The 19,559-nt window shown below is 61.6% G+C and overlaps 1 protein-coding gene across 3 annotated transcripts; it reads right to left on the reverse strand.

Moving 5' to 3' along the window:
* Positions 1 to 3,685: 3,685 nt before the first annotated feature.
* On the reverse strand, positions 3,686 to 16,008 carry KCNC3 (potassium voltage-gated channel subfamily C member 3). Of its 3 annotated transcripts, XM_054710666.1 has the most exons (5): positions 15,127 to 16,008; positions 9,904 to 11,011; positions 9,111 to 9,113; positions 7,951 to 8,142; positions 3,686 to 4,013 (listed from the first exon to the last, which is right to left on the reverse strand). In XM_054710666.1, exons 1-5 carry the CDS (start codon positions 16,006 to 16,008, stop codon positions 3,877 to 3,879), a joined length of 2,322 nt encoding a protein of 773 aa, XP_054566641.1. In that variant the 3' UTR covers positions 3,686 to 3,876. The 3 variants fall into 3 exon arrangements, with proteins under 3 accessions (XP_054566641.1, XP_054566639.1, XP_054566640.1); XM_054710664.1 differs by lacking the exon at positions 9,111 to 9,113; XM_054710665.1 differs by lacking the exons at positions 3,686 to 4,013; positions 9,111 to 9,113 and adding an exon at positions 7,599 to 7,716.
* Positions 16,009 to 19,559: the final 3,551 nt, after the last annotated feature.

Consider the following 19,559-nt stretch of genomic DNA (forward strand, 5'->3'; position numbering starts at 1 on the left):
CCCCGTCGGGGTGGTGTGTGTTCCTGCAGGGGGTCTCTGGTGGGTCCAGATGGGCACTGGCTTCTTCCACCTGCTGGGGCTGCAGGTGGGGCAGTCTGCTGATTCTGATCACAGCTGGCCAGTATTGGGGGACCTCCTGGTACTGGGCATTGCCCCACACCCCAGCCTCCCTTCAAAGCATTGCGTCCATTGTACAGAGGAGGAGGCTGAGGCTCAAGAGCTGCGATGCCCCTCACTCTAAACCAGGAGTGGCAAAGGGGTGCTTGCTGTACTCTGGCCTCTGGCTGACCTTCTAATCTTTGCAAAACAATTGAGTCCGTGGCCGTGACCATGACCTTCTATTTAGCTGTGCTGAACACAAGACGTTTGTCTCAATTCCCAGCACAACCTCTAGAGGCAAAGATCTCATTGCTTCCCAGCACCTAGGACAGTGCCTGGCACCTAGTTGGCTTTCATAATGTATTTGCTGAATGACTAGATCGGCCGTCCTGGCCTTTTTTTTTTTTTTTAACATATTTTTACCGATCTCAGAGAGGAAGGAAGAGGGAGAGACAGAAACATCAATGATGAGAGACTCATTGATGGGCTGCCTCCTGCATGCCCCTCACTGGGGATCAAGCCCACAACCCGGGCAGGAGCCCTTGAACGGAATGGAACCTGGGACCCTTCAGTCCTCAGGCCACCGCTCTATCCACTGAGCCACACCGGCCACGGTCCATCCTGGCCTTTTTGAGTGGCAAAAGCCCAGAGAGGCTGAGGCTTGCTGCCCTGAGCACACCATGGGACCCAGGTCACTCCTCTCCTGGGGACTAGTCACCCTCACTCGGAGCTCACATCATCCAGGTGCCCTTAGATATCCCAGCTAGGGGTGTAGGCAGGCACTCGCCCCAAATCACCAAGGGAGAGCCGGTGTTCACGGGGAGGTCTGGGCCCCCAGAATGCACACCCATGCCTGCCACTTTAATCCGACCCCTGGTCTTGAAGACCCAATCCCTCTGTCGACCCTTCAACAGCTCCCCAGCCCTCACCGGGAGGCTTCCCAACACACGGACAGGACGCAGCTTTTAAATGAAAAGGAAACTTTAATTTTGGTGGGGAATGAGAGGGTGGGTGGAAGGGGGCATGACACTTTTTCTTTTGGGGGGTGACATGCGGCAGCTTCTGCATTGGGCGGTTCATGCACCCAGGGTGGGCGTGGGGGAGGCTTGGGGGAGGGGCCTGCCGACCCCTCCCCCCCTGCCCTGGGGGTGGGCTGAGAAGACCCGCCTTTAGCACCAGAGTTGGACGATTTGCAGACCTCCCCTCCCCACACTGACTCCGGACACCCGCCCCCATCCCTGAGAGCGCCCCCTGGCCACCCCCCTCCACCTGGACAGGCCAGGCTCGCCCCGCCCACATTGGAGTGAGAGAAACTTATTGCTGTGTGTGTTGGGGAGGGGAGCCGCTGAGCTCAGGAGGACCCCCGCCGTCCGTTCCTCTCCCCCCGCCCCGCCCCCCGCCCCGTGCCCGTGCGTCCCGAGCGCAGGAGGGCGCCACATGCGAGTGGGGAGCGTCATGCAGCGCATGCGTGTGGTTGCGGGCACCCCGGCGGCCGGGCGCGGGGCGGGAAAGGGAGCGGGACGTGGACGTCGTCCTTGTAGCTCGCTCTCCCTCCCCGAACCCCACGTTGTTTATTGACTTGGGGGATGAGAATCACGTTGTGTAGAGGCTTGTAATGATCGTAGTTATTTTTAAAAGCTGAACTAAAAAGCTGGGTACGTGTGGCAGGTTGGCGAGCAGGGGGGAGGCGAAGGGAAGAGGTCTGTACCCTTTGGAAAAGATCCTCGCCCCCTCCCCCCGCACCGTTCGTCTTCCGTGAGGGTCCGGGGAATGGGAGGGGGGGGCTTTTTTTTTTTTTTTAAGAAGTTAAACCCTTTGGCAATATAATCAGTCCCCACCCCCATACCCTGGTGTCTGGGGCCCCTAGCCCTTTGCCCCGCCCCGCTCCCCGCAGAACCTGCCCCACCCCTCACCCCAGATTCGCCAGGGTTTAGGGTCCGAGGGAAGGATGGGGGGGACTCAAAGTGCCCCTTGCATAGGAATCGTTGCATCAAGAATCGTGCTCAGTGACACCCCCCCCCCAACCCTCGGGTGGGGTTCCTGAGGCTGTGGGAGCACAGGGAGGAAGGTTGCTAATTCTGTGGGCCCCCAGCTCCAAAAGGGGGGTTCTCTAAGGATTCTGGGACCGGTGTGGTCTCCAGGCTTGGGGGAGGTAGCGCATCCTTGAGCCAGGATGGGAGGTGAGGAGTGATCCTCCACCCGCGGGCGTGGCGGGGAACACGGGGAACCGCGGGCTGGGGTCCCCGCCCAGGTGGGCAGGTTGTTGCCTAAGCCTCCATGTCCCAGTGTCCGTCCATCCGGCACAGTCTCTAGAGTCTAGATGGAGACACGCGACCTCAACAAACGGCGTCCGGCCGGCCGCGCAGCACAACCCGGACTCACTGGCCTCTGAGCGAAGCGCCGTCGTAAAAGGCAGACCCTCGGGATCACAAGCTCCCGGGGCTTGTCCTCGCACTGCCTGGACCTCAGCACGTCAGAGGCACAAACACGACCCTCTGGGAAACACTGGTGTCCGTGCAGAGGGTGCCATTTAAGGGAAGACATGTTGGGGGGCGGAGTTGGGCCTAAGAAACGGGGTGCCCTGGAAAGATCAGGTTCCCTGGAATTGCAGACGGGTCGGGCCCGTCTCGGAAATCCTAGCGGCAGGGGAACCTGAGGTGGATGTCTGGTGGCAGAGATTTGGGGGTGTCTGGTGGGGTGGAGGCCTGAGGATTTGGGGCGTCCAGGAAGTGTCCGAGACCGGGAAGGTTCTGGAGCATCCCAAAGGCTGAGAGTGAGCTGCAGGCTGGGGCGCCTCTTGGAGGGTCGAGGCGCCGGGATGCACTCCAGGGAGTGGCTGGCCGTGGGGCTGGGTTGGGGGCGGCATCTGTGTGCAGGGGTTCAGTTCCAGGAGTGCGTGTGTGTGGGGGGGGCGGGGGTTGGAGGATGCGGGGTGCCAGGGCCAGTGTCAGGAATTCTGGGTGCAGGGCTCATGTCCCGGGAACCTGGAGGGGTGCTGGGGGATTTGTGTGTGCTAGGGCCAGACTTCCCAGGAGTTCTGGGACGGGAGGTCTGAGTCCATGCAGCAAGAACAGAGGCGAGCAGATCCCGTGGGGGTGGGGGTGGGGGTGGGGATGAACGGGTGCAATTCACCAGAGGGATCCTCCTAAAGGCTGAGGGAGCCGCTGGCCGCAGCGCCCCGCTTCTGCTATCTGAGCTCAGCGCGGGTTTTTGGCTGGATGACTGTCCCTCCTTCCCCCGTATTGTCGCTAATGTTTATTTCTAATCAATGCATGATGGGCTGCCCTCCAGGGGGGAGGGTGGGAGGCGAGGAGACCCTCCTGCAGCCCCACCCGACCCCCTCGAGGCCCCGCCCCCTCCCAGAGTGCCCCTACCCTCAACCGCGTGGCATGCAGCCCCTGGCGCTTATTGCTGAGGTGGAGTTGGGGGAGGGGTCCGGGTTGGAGCATGCACAGTAGGGGGAGGTGCCCCGATGTAATTGGCATAACTTGGACGTATTTACACGAGTTGGTGGGAGAGGGTGTCCTATGGCTCATGGAGACCTGAGAAGGCTTTATTTGGGGGGGGGGGGGTTGGAGGGCGTGGGTTCTGGCCCCTCCCCCTCCATCCTGGGGCCCAGGTGGGGGTGAGGGGCCCGGGGGTGTCTGCTGGCGTGGTCGTCTCCGTTGCATATTATTGACTTTTTGATTTTTTTAAAAAAACCCTTTCCCCCACCCCCAGCTCCTTTGACCTTCTTCCCTGTCACCCCCGAGTCCCCCCACAGGGGGGAGGGGAGCGCTAGAGGATGGAGGGCAAGGTTGGGGGAGCGCGGCGGGCGGCCCTGGGAGAGCCGGGGGGAGTGGCTAGGGGCGCGAGGCGCAGAGACACCCCGCTCAGGCCCGCGATGCTGCTCAGGCTGCGGGATTTCTCGTAACCTGGGGGGAGGGGCGGAAACACGGGGAGCAAGCACAGAGTCGGGGTGCAGGGGGAGGGTCCCATAGGCAGAGGGACCCCAAGACAGAGGGAGGGAAGGAGGCAGGAGAGAAACAGACAGAAAGGACACCAGATGGAGAAAGAGACATGGAGGCAGGGAAAGCAAGAGACAGAGAAGGCGAGAGGAGAGACGTGGGGAGACAGGGCCGTCAGGCGCCGGGACACAGGGCGAGGCGGAGACGGACAGGCGGGCCAAGGAGCGGAGAGAGAGAAGTGAACAAATCGCACAGTCAGTCGCATCGAGGAGAAAGGTTCAGACATGGGGAGGGGGGAGAGACTCAGGGTTAGGAGGCAGGTGGCGCCCACCGAGCCTCCCCCACCCATCCCATCCCCACGCAGCCCGTCCCCCCCACCCGCCCCCCGTAGGCCCCCTCATCTGAGGCATAAGGGGGGGGGCAGCAAGGCGGATGGTGGCAGCAGGGGCATGGGCGGGCGCTCAGGTGGAAGGCACAGGGGAGCAGCCGGGGAGGGCGCGGGCAGGGCTGCAGGGGGAGCTGACCTACTTGTGGAGGAGAGGGGCTGTGAGGGGGTGAGGGGCTGAGTGGGTGGGGCCACGGCCCGCGGCGCCCCTGCGGCCCCCCAGTGGCAGAGCAGTCGGAGGGGCAGGGCTGGCTCACCTGAAGGCGTGGCAGGGACGTTAGGGGTCAGGGAGTTTCAATGGGAACCTTCTAACCGGAAGGTTCTAACTGTCCCGACAGCCGGGATCTAAGCTGGGGTCAAAGGTCAAGGAGCATGGGGGTGGGGGGGGTTGTCTCTCGGAAGCTTGGGGACGTCTGCCAGCGCCTGGGGCCTGTCTGGGCGCCGGCGTCTAGACCACAGGAGAGGGAGCCTGGGGGGTCGGAAGCCCACACTACCTCGGGGACACCCCTTCCCATCCATTCCCCATTGCTAACCTGGGGGGAAGGGGCAGGGGGGGACCGAGGGTCTCTCGAGGCCTCAGGCGGTGACAAGAGCTGGGGACAGAAATACACAGAGTCATGGCGGGGGAGGGTGGTCACGGGAACCCCCCCAACATGGCCTCACTGTTGGGGGTCGGAGAAAAGCCGGATCTCTTCCTCCTCTCTAGTGTTTTCCAGGGGAGGGGAGCAGTGAAATGGGGCGGCCAGAGACATCAAATATGGGAGGAGCTTCCGGGGTGGCTGGGGTTGGTGGGGGGGAAGGGAGGAAGGAAGGAGAAGGCTGGGGAGGAAGGGGTGGTTGGTGAGGGGAGATGAGGAAGGGAGCAGTCCTGGGGCAGGTCGGGGACACACCAGGAGGAAGGGTCTTGGGAGGAGGGGAGGGGAGGGGAGCAACAGTGGAGGGGGGGCCATGGGGGGCGGGAGGAGGGGAAAGTGAGGAAGGGGGATCCAGGGTCCAGTCAGCCCCATCAGCTCCAGCCATTATTTGAGTTCAATGAATGGATTTTGGCATCAGAGGCAAGAGAAGCAGAGACCTCCCACCCCTCCACCCCCGCCCCGCCCAGCCCAGCCCTCCCTCACCCCCATTCCCATCCCCCCCCTCGGCCCCTCCGTTCCAAGGGGCCCATCCAGACATGAAGGAGGGGGACAGAGAGTGGGAGGGGGGACGGGGTGCAAGCGGGGGGAGGGGTGAGATGGGAGCGGGGAGGGGCTGGTGATGAGATGACAATGAAGAGGGCTGTGGGGGTGCAACCAGGAGGGGGAGGGACGGAACAAGAGCCTGACAGCCCCCTCGCGGTTCTGTCCTCCCTTCTGCCGTGTGGCCTGGGTCAGTCGCGGCCCTCCCGGAGCTTCCGTGAAATAAGGGGGCTTGGGCAAGCCGCCCCGGAGGCTCCCGAGCCCACGCCAGCCTCTCCTGAGGCTGCGGCGGGGATGTGGGACGTGTCCCTATTTCTAGGGAAGGGTCCGCAGGGGTTTGTGGAACGAGGAAGTGATGGGTCCCATTCCTTCAGGCGCCTCTTCCTCACTCTCAGACCAGGCCAGCCCCTCGCGGTGGCACAGGCGGTCCGCACCCTCTCCCTGCGGCTGCTCAGCTCTGGCCTCACCCCCCTCCTGGCAATTCCTTTCCGCACCAAGCTCGCCCACTGGGTACCTCGGGACCTTTGCACTTGCTGTTCCTTCTGCCTGGGGGGCCCTTTTCACCTTTAGGTTTCATGTCACCTCCCAAAGCCCTTCCACAGACCTAAGAGTGGCCAGAGATTTTTTTTTTTCACTTGTTTAATTTCTGCTGCCTCCAATCAGGGGGCATCAGACTTTTCCTTAAAGGGCCAGGTAGTAAACATTTTCGGCTCTGTGAGCCACACGGTCTCTGTCCTAACTATTCTGGTCTACTCTGGGAGCATTACAGTGGCTATGTTCCAATAAAGTTTTATTTACAAAGCGGCTGGCTGACAGAGCTGTGTGCCAACCTGCGCTCTGGAGTATAAACCCTGAGGGCAGATCCTTGCTTTGTGCAATACTAGGTTACGGTGCCCTCAGGAGTCAGTTATTAAATGAATGAATGGGTGGGGGAGTGGAGCTAGGGGTTCGCGGGGTGGTGTGAGGGTTACATGTTAAATTCCTGGCGTGTGGTAAGTGCTTGGTTGTGTTTGCGGAATGATTCACTGACTAACAACTCTCTCTTCACCGTGTCCCCCAACCCCCCAGGCCAGTCCCCCGCCCTTTTCCTCCTGTGCCCTCTGCCCCCCTCCTTCCTTCCTATCCCCACAGCCCTGACCGGGTTTGGGACGTGTCCGGTCCCGTGGACCCTTGTCCTGGTCTCCTCCCAGGTCTGACCTCCAGTCGACCCCCAAGGGCCCGGAGCGGACCTGCTCTCCCCGGTCCCTGGACACGGCCGGCCCTCAGCCAGCCCTGCCTTCCTGCCTCGGGGCCACCGCCGAGCCCCGGTCTCTGGCCTTGCTGTGCTCGTGGCTCAGGTCACTGCTGTCTAACGGGACCACTTCCCCATCCATTACCGATTCCCTCAGAAAGCCTTCGCTGGGGGTTCCTCCTACCCGGGGCCCTGCCTGTCCCTCTTACTGCATGTGTGACCTGTGCCACCTCCACGTGCACATGTCACCTCAAACAGTGACTTTCTCCGACTGCGTCTGCCTCTCCCCGACAGCTCCCTCCCGGGGAGGGGAGGCCCACTTTGCTGGCTGAAGTCCCGGGCCGGGGCCTGTGGATGCTAAGCTGGCCAATTCACAAGGGACTGACTGGGTGGCCGAGTCTTTCTCATCCCATCTTGCACCCTGAAGAGTATCCTGGGTGTGTACCCCGTTTTCTTGGTGGAATTTTTAAAACCCAGAAGGAGAGGCAAGGCGAGCGGCGTTGATGGGGTGAGGATGGGTCAGTCGGGAGGGCTGGGAGGTCAGGCACATGGTGGGGAGGTTGGGGTCAGTTCCAGGAGTTAGTGAGGAGCGGGCAAGTCCGGCGGGTGGGTGTGGGGTCAGCGTCAGGGCCGAAGGTTAATTAGATGGAGCTCTTCATGGTGAGGGGCGGGAGTCTTGGTCAGTGGGGGCTGCATGTTCTCGGGGGGGGGGTTAGTCGAGAGGGGGGGTTCAGAGGACAGGAGCTACTTACCCCGGGGGGAGGGGGTTCGTCCACTAGGGGGATATCCAGGCCGCAGCGTTGGCGTTGAGGTCGGGCAAGAAGCTTGGGGGGCCTGGCTTACGCCAGTCTGGGGGGGGCAGTGGGGGAGCACCGGTGGCTGGGGGTGGGGGAAGAGGCCAGAGGGTCGGGGTGGGGGAAATGGAGATGCAATAAAGACAGGTGAAGGGTCAGTGGTGAGGAAACTCGGGGAGGGGGGTGGTTTCTGGGAAGGAGGAGATTTGGGGCCAGGGAATGGGGAAAGGGCAGTCCATCACCTCCTCCCCCCTCCCCCTCCCCCCTCCCCTAGGGGAGGCGAGAGGGAGGGTCCGGGGGCCAGCGGAGGGCACCTCACCTTTCCGGATGGAGCCGTCAGGGGAAGGGGCGTAGTCCGTGAGCAGGAAGCAGGCTCGGTCCCGGCTGTAGCGGCCCCGGCTCCCGGGGGTGATGGGGCTCTTGTCTTCCGGGGACATGGCGGGCTGGTCAATGGCTGGGCAGTCCTCGTGGGCGAGCGCGGCTGCTGCTGGGTCCCCGTTGGGGCGGGGATCTGTGTCCCAGGGGCGGACAGAGACACAAAGGGAGGAGTGAGTGTGGACACGCAGGGTGGCGGCGAGACCAGCAGGGACAGGGTGCTGGCGGGCTCGGGTGCAGGGAGGTGACTAAAGGGCAGGGTGTCAGGAGGTGACAGGAGGGGCTCAGTTGGGAGCGGGGTGTTAGGGGGACATAGCTGGTGGATTTGGGGAGCAGGTCACTGGGGAAGGATGTTGAGTTTTGGAGTGTTTTTTTTTTTGTTAACCCTCACCTGAGGATATTTTTCCATTGATTTTTAGAGAGAGAGGGAGGGAAAGGGGGAGCGGGAGAGACAGAGAGAGAAACATCGATGTGAGAGAGACATACCAATTGCTTGCCTCCTGCACACAGGGGATCAAGCTGCAACCCAGGTACGTGCCCTTGACTGAGAATTGAACCCGAGAGCCTGAACCCAAGGACAGGCTGGCACTCTAACCACTGGGCAGCACCGGCCAAGGCGGAAGGGTGTTGCCTTTTGAGGACAACAGGGGAGGCAGAGGTGGTTAGGGGACAGGGTTGGATGAAGGTGAGTGGAGGAGGGTGCTGAATGCTAGTCAGGCCAGGTGCCAGGGCTAGGAAGGGCAGGCTGGGGTTGGGTGCTGGGCATTTGGAGGGATGGGTGGGGGAGGACATGGGCAAGAGGGGGCTGGGAAGCAAGCTGGATGCTGGGAAGGGGGCTGGGACAGAGTGTTGGGGGGTCGTTGGGTCAAGTGAACTGTCAGGCAGGACTGGGGTAGGGTGCTGGGAGAGTAGGGTGTTGGGTTGGGGTAGATGGTTGGGGCGCTGGAAAGGACAGAGTGGGGAAGGGTTAAGAAGGTGACAGATGAGGGAGGGGGGAGTGGGGGTCCCCAGGCTCTGACTCGGGCTATTTTTAATTGGTGTGAAACTGGGTCAGTGGCTGAGGGAGCAAGATGGGGGCCGGGCGGCCCAGCTCCCTTTCTTGACCTACTTAAGACATGGGGGTGGGGCCCACCGGCCTCTCCCTCCTCCCAGACCGACACCCCAGTCACCGCCTCTGAGGCAGCTCCCCTGGGGGAGGGACAGGCACAAGCTCAGGCTCAGTCCACTCCTGTCTCCCTGGTCTCACCTCCTCCTCTGGGCAGCATCTCTCTGAACCTCTCGGACCCTCTCTGCGGAGCCCGAGTCTGGGCCTTGGGTCCCGTCACTGTCCTGTCACGTGGCCTTTCCACCCTCCGGCCGGTCTCCCCTAGACACTCTCGGACCCTTCGATTTTAGTTTGAAGTCTTACTTCCTCTCTTGGTCTCAGTGATTCAAGCCGGAACTCTCTGCTGCCGACCCCTCACCGCTCTCTCCGTCTCTGCCCCCCGCCCCTTCTCAGGGACAATCTCGTAGTTTCAGACTCTGTGGCTTTTGGGCCATTCTCTCGGGCTCTCCTCCGGGAAGCTCAGATGCTGAAACCATCTCTTGGTCTCCTCTCTGGCCGGCCCAGGTTCCCGTACGCGACCCTCTCCCTCTGGATCCCTCTGAATACTCTGGCTCCAAGCCTGTTTCTCCCCAAAAACTGGCTTTCCCGTGAAATCTCTCTCTGTCATTGTCTATTTCTGTGCCACTTCTCCGGCCTCAGGAATTGCTCTTCCCTTTTCTCTCCCCGTCTCTGTTGCTGACCATCCCGTCTCTCTGAACCTCGGCACCCACCTCCTGCCCCCCTCGAAACCTCCCCACCTCCTCCCACGCATCTCCGCCGGTGCCCCCCCAGCCCCTCACGCCCCCTCCTCACCTGCCCGGTTGATCTCAATCACTTCCTCCTGAGCCAACGGGCAAGGCTCCCCGGGGGCCGGCAGAGGGGGCAGCCCCATGATCCCGAGCCCACCCGCTCCCCCCCTGAGCAGCCCGGGGTGCGAGTGGGGCCCCGGAGGGTAGGCCCCGGCCATAGTCACCCCCATGGAGGGCGGGGTGATGGGAGGCGGGGGGCTGATGCCACCACTGCCGTGGTGAGGGGGAGGCAGGGGCGGCAGGGGCGGGTCGGGCTTGCAGTAGTTGGGGGAGCCGGGCAGCGGGGGCCGGGGGATGTGTTTGTTCTTCTTCTTGGGCAGCTTCTGCTTGGCCATGGCCAGCGAGTAGTACATGCCGAAGTTGTTGACGATGACGGGCACCGGCATGGCGATGGTGAGCACCCCCGCCAGGGCACACAGCGCCCCGACCAGCATCCCCGACCACGTCTTGGGGTACATGTCCCCGTAGCCCAGGGTCGTCATGGTGACCACGGCCCACCAGAAGCCGATGGGGATGTTCTTGAAGTAGGTGTGGTTGGAGCCCAGGATGTCATCCGGGTCCGCGCCGATGCGCTCGGCGTAGTAGATCATGGTGGCGAAGATGAGCACGCCGAGCGCCAGGAAGATGATGAGCAGCAGGAACTCGTTGGTGCTGGCGCGCAGCGTGTGGCCCAGCACGCGCAGCCCCACGAAGTGCCGCGTGAGCTTGAAGATGCGCAGGATGCGCACGAAGCGCACGACCCGCAGGAAGCCCAGCACGTCCTTGGCGGCCTTGGAGCTGAGGCCCGACAGGCCCACCTCGAGATAGAAGGGCAGGATGGCCACGCAGTCGATGATGTTGAGGCTGCTCTTGAGAAACTCCACCTTGTCCGGGCAGAAGGTGATGCGCATGAGGAACTCGAAGGTGAACCAGACCACGCACACGCCCTCCACGTAGGTCAGGAAGGGCTCCGTCTCCACCTCGAAGTTGGTGACGTTCTCCGGGGGGGCCCCGGGGATCGGGGAGGCCTGCGTCACCGTCTTGTTGATGATGTGGATGAAGCCCTCGTGGGTCTCCAGGCAGAAGGTGGTGATGGAGATGAGGATGAAGAAGAGGGAGGCGAAGGCCACATACTGCGGGGCAGGAGGGAGAGAGAAGGCAGAAGGTGACCCGGGCATCTGGTCACCCAGCCGCCTCCACAGGACCCTCCCAGGGGCGCCTTTCCCAGCCCAAATGCTCCCCTCTCCTCACTGAAGCTGCGAAAGGGAAGGCAGAGGGTCAGGCCACTGTCCCCCGGCTCGGGAGGAGCTGACCCCAGGAGCCGCAGCACATGAGCAACTTCTTCTGTCCTGAAAACAGCAATTGCTGGCCTCATGCTCTGTCGCCTAGACCCGTGGTCGGCAAACTGCGGCTTGCAAGCCACATACGGCTCTTTGGCCCCTTGAGTGTGGCTCTTCCACAAAATACCACGGCCTGGGCGAGTCTATTTTGAAGAAGTGGCGTTAGAAGAAGTTTTTAAAAAATTTGGCTCTGAAAAGAAATTTCAATCGTTGTACTGTTGATATTTGGCTCTGTTGACTAATGAGTTTGCCGACCACTGGTCTAGACCGCCCCCCCCCCCGGCCCCCCGCTCCGGTTCCCCGTGTCAATCTCTGGGCTCAGGTGAGACAGAGATCACTCACCCTCTATATCTCAGAGGGTTTGGGGGTGGGCCTGGAGCTGAGGGAAGGGGAAGGGGGGAAGGTGGAATCATGAGGTGCTAACAGTAAAATCCTGGGTTTGAATCCAGCTTTCCCTCTGCCGAACTTGGGCAAAGCAATGAAGCTTCCCGAACCTCAGGTTTTACAGGGTTATTACGAGGATTACATTAGATGAGCAGACAAAAAGCCTCGCCGCAAACCAGCGCTTGGCCCAGTGTCTGGAACTCGGGAAGGTCTGAGCTCTTAGGAGGCCATGGGGGCATCAGTTAGTGGGGGGCAAGGAGCCAGGGTGTAAGGACCTTGGTGCCAATGTCTGTGCCCCAGAAAAGCGGGAAGGCTGGGTGAGGCCCTTACCCAAGAGGACAGGACAGGGGTGGAACCACAAAGTGGAGGGAGGTGTTAGGGCCCTGAAGGTGGAAGGAAGTGAAGTGTCAAGTCTGCAAAAGGGGAGAGGGTACAGATGAAGACAGGTGGGGTTTAAGGCTCTCAAAAGGGAGAGAGGGTCAGGGGGCCTGGACCTTGGGGAAAGGGCAGGACTAGGGCCAAAGAAAGGTGAGCGGCCTCTCAGAGGTGCAGAGAATTGCGAGTGGAGGTGAGCCTGGTCATTTCCGTTTGGGGGAGGACTAGAACCCTGTCCAACAACGTTGTGGGGTTTGATGAAAGCCTTGAGGAAGGGAGAGGGCGGGTCAAGATCTCGGAGAAGGGGATGGATGAGGCCCCTGGAGATGATAGTGGGCTATGAGGCTAGTCCTGGGAGAGGGAAGGGAATGAGTGTTGGGGCAAAGAGGAGGCTTTAACCAGATGGAGAGAGGAGGCGGAAGGGCCTGGGGTGCAGAGAAAAGAGGGGGGCCAGGGTCAGGCTGCAGAGACCCTAAACCTTGGACTGAGGGTCAGCGGGTGCCCTCTCTGCCCCGCCCCCTCTCCGTTTCTCCGCAGTGGTTTAAGAGGCCACAGGCCGCCGCAGAGCGCATGCCTGGAGCTCCCCCGCCCGCCCCGAGCCGAGCGCGCGGCGCAGGCTGCGGCACCGCAGTGGGGGCGGGCCGGCCGGGCCGGGGGGCGGGGCGCGGCGACCAGCACCGCGGACAGCTCCCCCGCCGCAGTGCGCAGCCGCAGCAGTTGGGTGCTGCCTTAACCCCTTCGGGGCCGCGACTGAGCCGGCGGTGCGCAGCCGCAGTGCCGCCGCTTCACAGCTGGAGGCCGCGGGCCCCGAGCTAGCTTAACTCCTCCCCGCCCAGGACACAGAAGGGAAGGTGGGCTCCCGCTGTGCACAGTTGTAGAGGCTGCACAGCGTGGGGGCTGGTTTAACCCCCTGTCCCCAGACGGTTCAAAAGCAGAGTAGGACCTGAAGTCCCTGTAAGGAAAGGAGAGATTACGAAGAAGGGAGTGTGTGTGTGTGTGTGTGTGTGTGTGGGTGTGGCGGGGGAGGGGGGTAGGTAGTCACCCTCCACTTTTCATTGGTCTCAGCTCCTGCCTCTACCAAGCTATCTACTTGGAGGCTGGAAAGTGATTGGCACGCTGTGGGCACTCAAAAAATATTTGCAGAGTAAATGAGTGACCCCCCTCCCCCCACAGCTGCCCCGGACATCTAGCCTCACCTCAGGACCCTTCAATGGGATAGCAAGAAGGAAGGGCACCCCAGGCCATGGGGGGGAAAGAGCCCTCAGAAGCTTGAGGGGGCATCTAGGGCCATGTCCCTTCTGTACCTCGTCCTCCTCACCTATCCCCACCCAACCCCAAATCTCGCCAACTCAGCGCTTCCTGGGGACCAAACTTTATGCGGTGCCTCCGGGCCCCCCTCCCCCTAGTTCCCTCCCCCAGCGTGAATGCGGCACTGCGGCTCCGTGTCCTTCCCGGCTCAGGACGCGGCACGGTGGGGGGAGGGGGCCGAACCGGCTCCTCAGGGTGTTTGTGTCCCCAGGAGGCTAGGAGGGGTCCCTGAGGTCGCTACTCTTTCCCTCTAATTCCCCCCATTTTGAACTGCTCTCCTCTCTTCCAACACGGGAAGGAAGTTAGGGTGAGAAAGGGAGAACTAGGGGGAAGGGTGGCTATTTAGCCTAGGAAGTTAGGAATGTTTAAAGTTATAAAAGTTTTGGGGGGAAGTAAAGGGAGCTGGGGGGCGGGAGGGGGAATCTGGAGTTTCAAGGAGATAAGACTGGAGGGGGTGCGCTCTTTGTTCACCTTGGGGATGGGGGAGAAGCTGAGGCGCTCAGTCCAGGACTTTGGACTGAGTGTTTGTGTGTTTGTGTGTGTGTGGTGGTGGGGGGGGGGGGTCCTTGGGAAAGGGGGAGCGAGCAGGGCTGGGGTCACGAGGAAAGGTACCAAGGCAGGGAAGAAGTAGGAACTGTTTTGAGAAGAAAGTTTTGGGGCTGATAACTTGAGGGAGGTCCCAAGGATTAAGCTTAGGTAAAGTTCTGCAGCAGAAGAAAAAGTCATTTATCTACAGGAAAGCGGCTGGGAGGGTGGGGGCAAGGGGGCTGTCCCAGAGAGAGGGAGTGGGCTGTGCAGTAAGTGAAGGAAGGGAGAAGCTGGGGGTGAAGAGGAGGCATTCTGGAGATCATATTGGAGGCTCTAAAGGGGACAAGCATATGGGGTGGGGGGAGGTCAGGGGAAACTGAGGAATGGGAAAGGCTCTGGGGAAGTCTCGAGCTTTATGGGAAAGTCCTTGGGATGGGAGTTGGCGTGGAGGATGCACGAAGGGACTTGAACAGAGGGGTCCCGAAGGTCCCACGAGTAAAAATGTCCCAAGATTTACTGTTGCAGTGAGGGGGAGGGGGAGGTGTCCTAGCCAGAGCAAGTGGTTTGGAGGTTCAGAGTGGTCCAGGAGGCTCTGAAACTGGGGTGCGGGAGTCTTCTGAGACTTTGAGGGCAGAAGACGCAGGGGAGTTCAAAAATCGCCAGGAGACTCTAACTTGGAGGGGGTCAGGGAGAGGGGCAAAGGGAAAAGGCATCGGGGAGCTGTTGGGAGAGTCTGAGGAAGTGAGAGCTGGAGAGGAGGCGGGGGGGGGGGGGCGGTGCAGGAGGGGATCTGCAGGGGGCAAAGGAAGGGAGGCAGTTTTCACAGAGCTTGGAACACTTTGAGGGGTAGCAAAGGATGTCTTCTAAGGGTCTGGAGAAGGTCCAAGAAACAGGGCTGGGGAAGGGTCTTCTGAGGGTCTGAGGGTGGCCAAGAGAAGTGAGAAGGAGCTTAGAGGGGTTCCGGTGACTGAGGGCCGGGGAAAGGTCTCCGGGGGTCCAGGAAAGGTGGGGGTTGTTCAGAGGAGCCCAGGAGGAAGTTCCTAAGGGTCTAGGCAGGGTGATGTAGAGAAGCGGGGTGAGGGTTGAAGGGATCTGGGGGATTCTGAAGGCTGGAGAAACGTCTTCTGAGGGTCTGAGGATGGCCAGGACGGTGTGTGTGTGTGTGTGTGTGTGTGTGTGTGTGTTCCAAGGAGTGCGGAGTCCCAGGAGGGGCTGGAATGCCCATGGGAATCTGAGGGTTGTATGGGGCGCTCCTGAGGGTCTGGGAGCGCGTGGGGAGGGGAGAGGGATGGGGGCTCCGACAGCGCGCTCACCCTGGCTGCCCGCGACGAGTAGGGGTCCTCGAAGAGCGCCCACACGCGAGGTTGCCAGCGGCGCCACCACGTGCCGCCTGCGCCGCCCGCGCCCCCTGGCGGTCCCCCGGCGCCGCCGCCCGCTTCCTGGAAGCAGAGGCGCTTGAGTTCGCCGCCCGCGCCGTCCAGGCCGCCGCCGCCCACGCCCGCCTCGTCGTCCAGGCCCGCGTCGTGGGCGCCCGCGGCGTTGGAAGCGTTGGCGCCGCCCGCAGAGTCGGGCGCCTCGAAGGAGTCGAGCGCCTCCTCAGCATCGCGGTGCTGCCGGTAGGTCATCCAGCAGCAGGCCTCCACGTCGGTCTCGTCGATGCCCCAGAAGCCGAGCTCCTCCTCGAACAGCGGCCCGCACACGTCGGACGGGCAGTGCAGCTTGCCGGTGCGGTAGTAGTTGAGCACGTAGGCGAAGACGCCCGGGTGCCGATCGAAGAAGAACTCGTCAGTGCCGGGGTCGTAGTCGAAGCGCGCCGCCGCCTCAGGCTCCGTCAGGCAGGCCAGCCGCGTCCCCGGTAGGGTGCGCAGCGTCGAGCGGTACGTCTCATGGCGCACGCCGCCCACGTTGATCACGATCTTGTCGCTGTCGCCACCGCCGCCGCTGTGCCGCCCCATGGCCGCCGCCGGCAGCCCGGGGCATGGCTCGGCGCGCCGGTGCCCGGGCCCGCGGGATGCCGGGGCGCCCGCCGGGGACGCGGCGGGGCCGGGCTGCGCAGGCTGCTGCTGCTGCTGCAGCGGCGGCGGCGGCGGTAGCGGCGGCGGAGGGGAGTCGGGAGGCTGCGGCGGTTGTGCGGTCTGCTGCTTGCTGGCCCCCTGGCGCCCGCGGAAGGACGAGACGCAGACTGAGCTCAGCATTGGACAGGGGGCGGGGCTGGAGGGGCGGGTCCTTGGTGGGCGGGGACTCAGGGGAACGACAGACGTGATTGGGTGGGGGAAACTATAAACGGGGGGCGGGGCCTAAATAGGGTAGCAACGAAAGTGATTGGCCTAGAGGGTGGTGGGGCGGAGTTGAAGCAGAGAGAGAGAAGGGCTGGGACTCTAACCCGGCCGAGCTGAATGGGGCGGGGCAGCAAATGAGACACACCGATTGGATCTTTCTGAAAACAGGGGCGGGCGAGGTGTTAAAGAAGGCGGGACGCACCGCTAATGTAGGCTGGCTTGGCAGCACCGAGAACGAAGGAGGCGGGGTTAGATATAATTGAAAAAAAGGATGGGGCGGAGCAGAGAAAAGGGACAAGTCCAAACTATTTAAAGAGGCAGGACTGGCCGTGACAGACTGAGCGAGGGGGCGGGGCCACAATCAGAGAGACCATTCTGATTGGACAGAGAAGGGGGCCCGAACCTAAAGAGTGGATAAGCAGAATCTGGTGGGGAAGGACAGATGGAGACTGTGGGGTTGGGCTCCTAACTTGGACTAGAAAGGGCGGATCTTAAAAAAGAGGCGGGGTCGGAAAAATATATAGTAGAAACTTCTTGATTGGTCTGGAGAGTGAGGAGACGGGACTAAACGAAGGCGGGAGCTGGAAATGGAGAGTGGAGAGTACAGTCTCGAGAAATGGCACTAGGCTGCTGGACTGAAAGGGGACAGGGCAGGGGTTACAGGAACTGAAACCCAGTGAGAAGGGGAGGAGATGAGCGAGCCCTGTAAACCTGAAAGCGTCTGGCTAGGAATACCCGTCGGGGCAAGGTAACGAAGGGGCGGGGCCGGGGCTGCAAACTTGGCCTAATTAGATGGGGCTGGACCGGGATAATTAGTGTCAGGATTGAGGAAGGTGGACGGGGTCTTAGAATGGTAGAAAACCTCTTGAATGAGCTGAGGGAAGACGAGACTAAGGGAGGAGCGAGGCTTTAAGGGGCATGAAAGCAACTAGGCTAGTCTGGGGCGAGGCAAGGCTAAGAGAGGGTAAAGAACGGGAGATGGGAGGGGGGGAAGAACAGGAGATGGGGATGCTAAGGGACCTGGAAAGAGTACGAAGCTACCAGGCTGCAAGTGGGTGGGGGGGACCTGGAACGGGAAGAGAGTCCTAAGGGTCAATAGGGACTTAGAGGGCGGGGCGAAAACTTCCAACCGGTGAGGGAAAGAAGACAAGGTCTAGATGACGGCAGACTGCAGAGAAGAGGCCTAAAGGATGGATGAGGACTGGTGAAGAAGGAGCCCTGAGGCAGGAAGAGGGGAGAAGCCCAAGCGCCAGGGAGCACAGTGGCGGAAGCAATAGGCGGGGCCGATAGGAAATAGGGCGGGGTGAGTCCTGGTGGGAGGAGAGAGATGGAAGTGGGCGGGGCTCATGGAGGGCGGGGCCAGAACCCGGTCTACTGTCCCGGGGCGGGCGGCCCGGCTCCCCAGGCGGTCCTAGCGGGCGGTGACAGGGCGCAGGCGCGGGCGCAGGGCTGGGGCGGGGCCAGCGGCTGCGGCGGGGCTGCGGCGCGAGGAGGCGGTGCCTGTGGGAGCGGAGGGGGCGGGTCAGGGGCTGTGGGGTTCCTCCCGCTGCTGTGTCCCTGGCCTGCCGCCTCCTCCTGCAGGTGCGGCGGCTGGTTCGTATCGCGCCCCCCCCCCCCCCGCCCGCATCTATCCCCGCTCCCATTTCTGTGTTTCTTTTTAGCCCCATTCTCTAAATATTTGTCCTCCCGTCTCTGCTCTCACACTTCTAAGTCTCCCTCCCTCTGGGTCGCTGTCCCATTACTTTCTGAATGTGTCCCCCTTCTTCAGAGTCCTTGCCCCTCTTCTAAGCCTCAGTATCCGCTCCCACCGCCGTGTCTCGGTATTCCCAACCCCAGTCTCTTTCTGTTGGTCTTTATACCTTTTCCTCGGGACTTGCCTTGCTCTCTGGGCCTCTGCCCGCCCCCGCCCCCAACCTTCCCGGGCCTCTGTCCCCCCTCTTTGTTTCTCTGTCCTACACTGCCCCCCACCCCAGGCTTTATTCTCGCACTCTCTGGATCTCTGCCCATTCATCTGGGTCTGTCCCCATCACCCTTGTTATCTGTGCCTTTTCCCCCTCCTCTGTCTCCGCACTCCCCCACTGCCTTTTCTCTTCCTGCCCTTTCTCTTTCTGTCTGTCCCCATCCACTGGTCTCTATTACCCCGCCCCCAGGTCTTTTCACCCTCCTCTGAGTCTCTGTCCTGCTCTCTTTGCCCCCACTTCTTTAGGACTCGGTCCCGCTGTCCTTCCCTGTCTCTGGACCTCTGGGCATTTTTTCCAGGCTCCCCCACCCCCACCCCATCACCCCCTCTAACCCCCATCCTGGCCAGGACACCAGGCTGCGTCACTGCAGGGAGTTGCAGAAGTGGGGCTGGTCCTGCAGACCCGAGAGGTAGTTCCCATCACCACTCAGACCCTGGGCTCCCCACTGCCCCCGATCCCATACCCTCCAGTCCTGAAGACCCCGACAGGACCCAGGAGGGCAGAGAAAAGACATCGGGGCTTCCTACTCCTCTCTGCCCCAAATTCTGGTGTGCCCCCAGGCAAAAGCAGTGACGCCTGAGGTGAGGGATTGGGCTTGGGTTGAATGAGGCTCTGGGCAAGTCATGGGGTTTGGTAGGCACTAGGGGCTGGGGGTAGGGGCTAGGATAAGGACCTTAGTCAGCTATCCACCCTTATCCTTCCCTCCTCCCCCCCTCCCCCATGCTACTTTTATTTTCTGCTTTTGACAGCAACTAGGCAGGGGATCAAGTTACCAAATCAGCGTTTTTTTGCAAAGGTCAGGTGTGTGAGAAGGTGCGGGCTGGGGTGGGGGTGGGGGGCTGGATAGGGGAGAGTGTGGCACGAGACCCTGGAATAGAGACCAGGAAAGGCGGGAGGCGGCCTCGGGCCAGGAGTAACAGGATGGCCCGGACTCCATCAGGCCTTGAAATTGGATGCCGTCACTCCCCATGGCCGTCCCCAGGCCTCAGCAGAGTATGTGGGGGATTTGTGAGCTCGGATTCTCCACCCGGCAGGGACGGGGTGAGGCGTGGGGGGGGGGGGGGGGGGGGAGGTGTGCTTCTGGAGACACTAGCCTCGCAAACAGACCAGTGCAAGTGGACTTGATTTTTGGCCACTGGAATCAGTTTGGGGCAGGCCAATGCCTGTCTGCCTCTTTAGATCAGTTCCCCACCCCTTCTCCTTCCCAAACCATCCTTTCCCAGGTCCTCAAGGCACAAAATTCCTGAAAGCTCCAAACTTCCACCTGTCATCCTCTGCGTCCCTTCCTAACTCTTCCCCACTCCCCAAAGCCCTGGAATTGGGGGACTTCTAGGATATTGTTCCTTCTCCCCATTCCTATCGGTTCCAAATCCAGGAAAGAAGGTCTCCCGGATACTAAGCTGACCACGATCCTTGGTCCCCCGAGACCCTCCAAATACCTTGCCCCCCCCCCGCCCCCCAAAAAAGATCGTTACTAAGGGGGAATCCCTCCGCTGTAATTTTTTT

Source organism: Eptesicus fuscus, chromosome 21, assembly GCF_027574615.1.
Source record: "Eptesicus fuscus isolate TK198812 chromosome 21, DD_ASM_mEF_20220401, whole genome shotgun sequence".
In the NCBI taxonomy this organism is placed as follows: domain Eukaryota; kingdom Metazoa; phylum Chordata; class Mammalia; order Chiroptera; family Vespertilionidae; genus Eptesicus; species Eptesicus fuscus.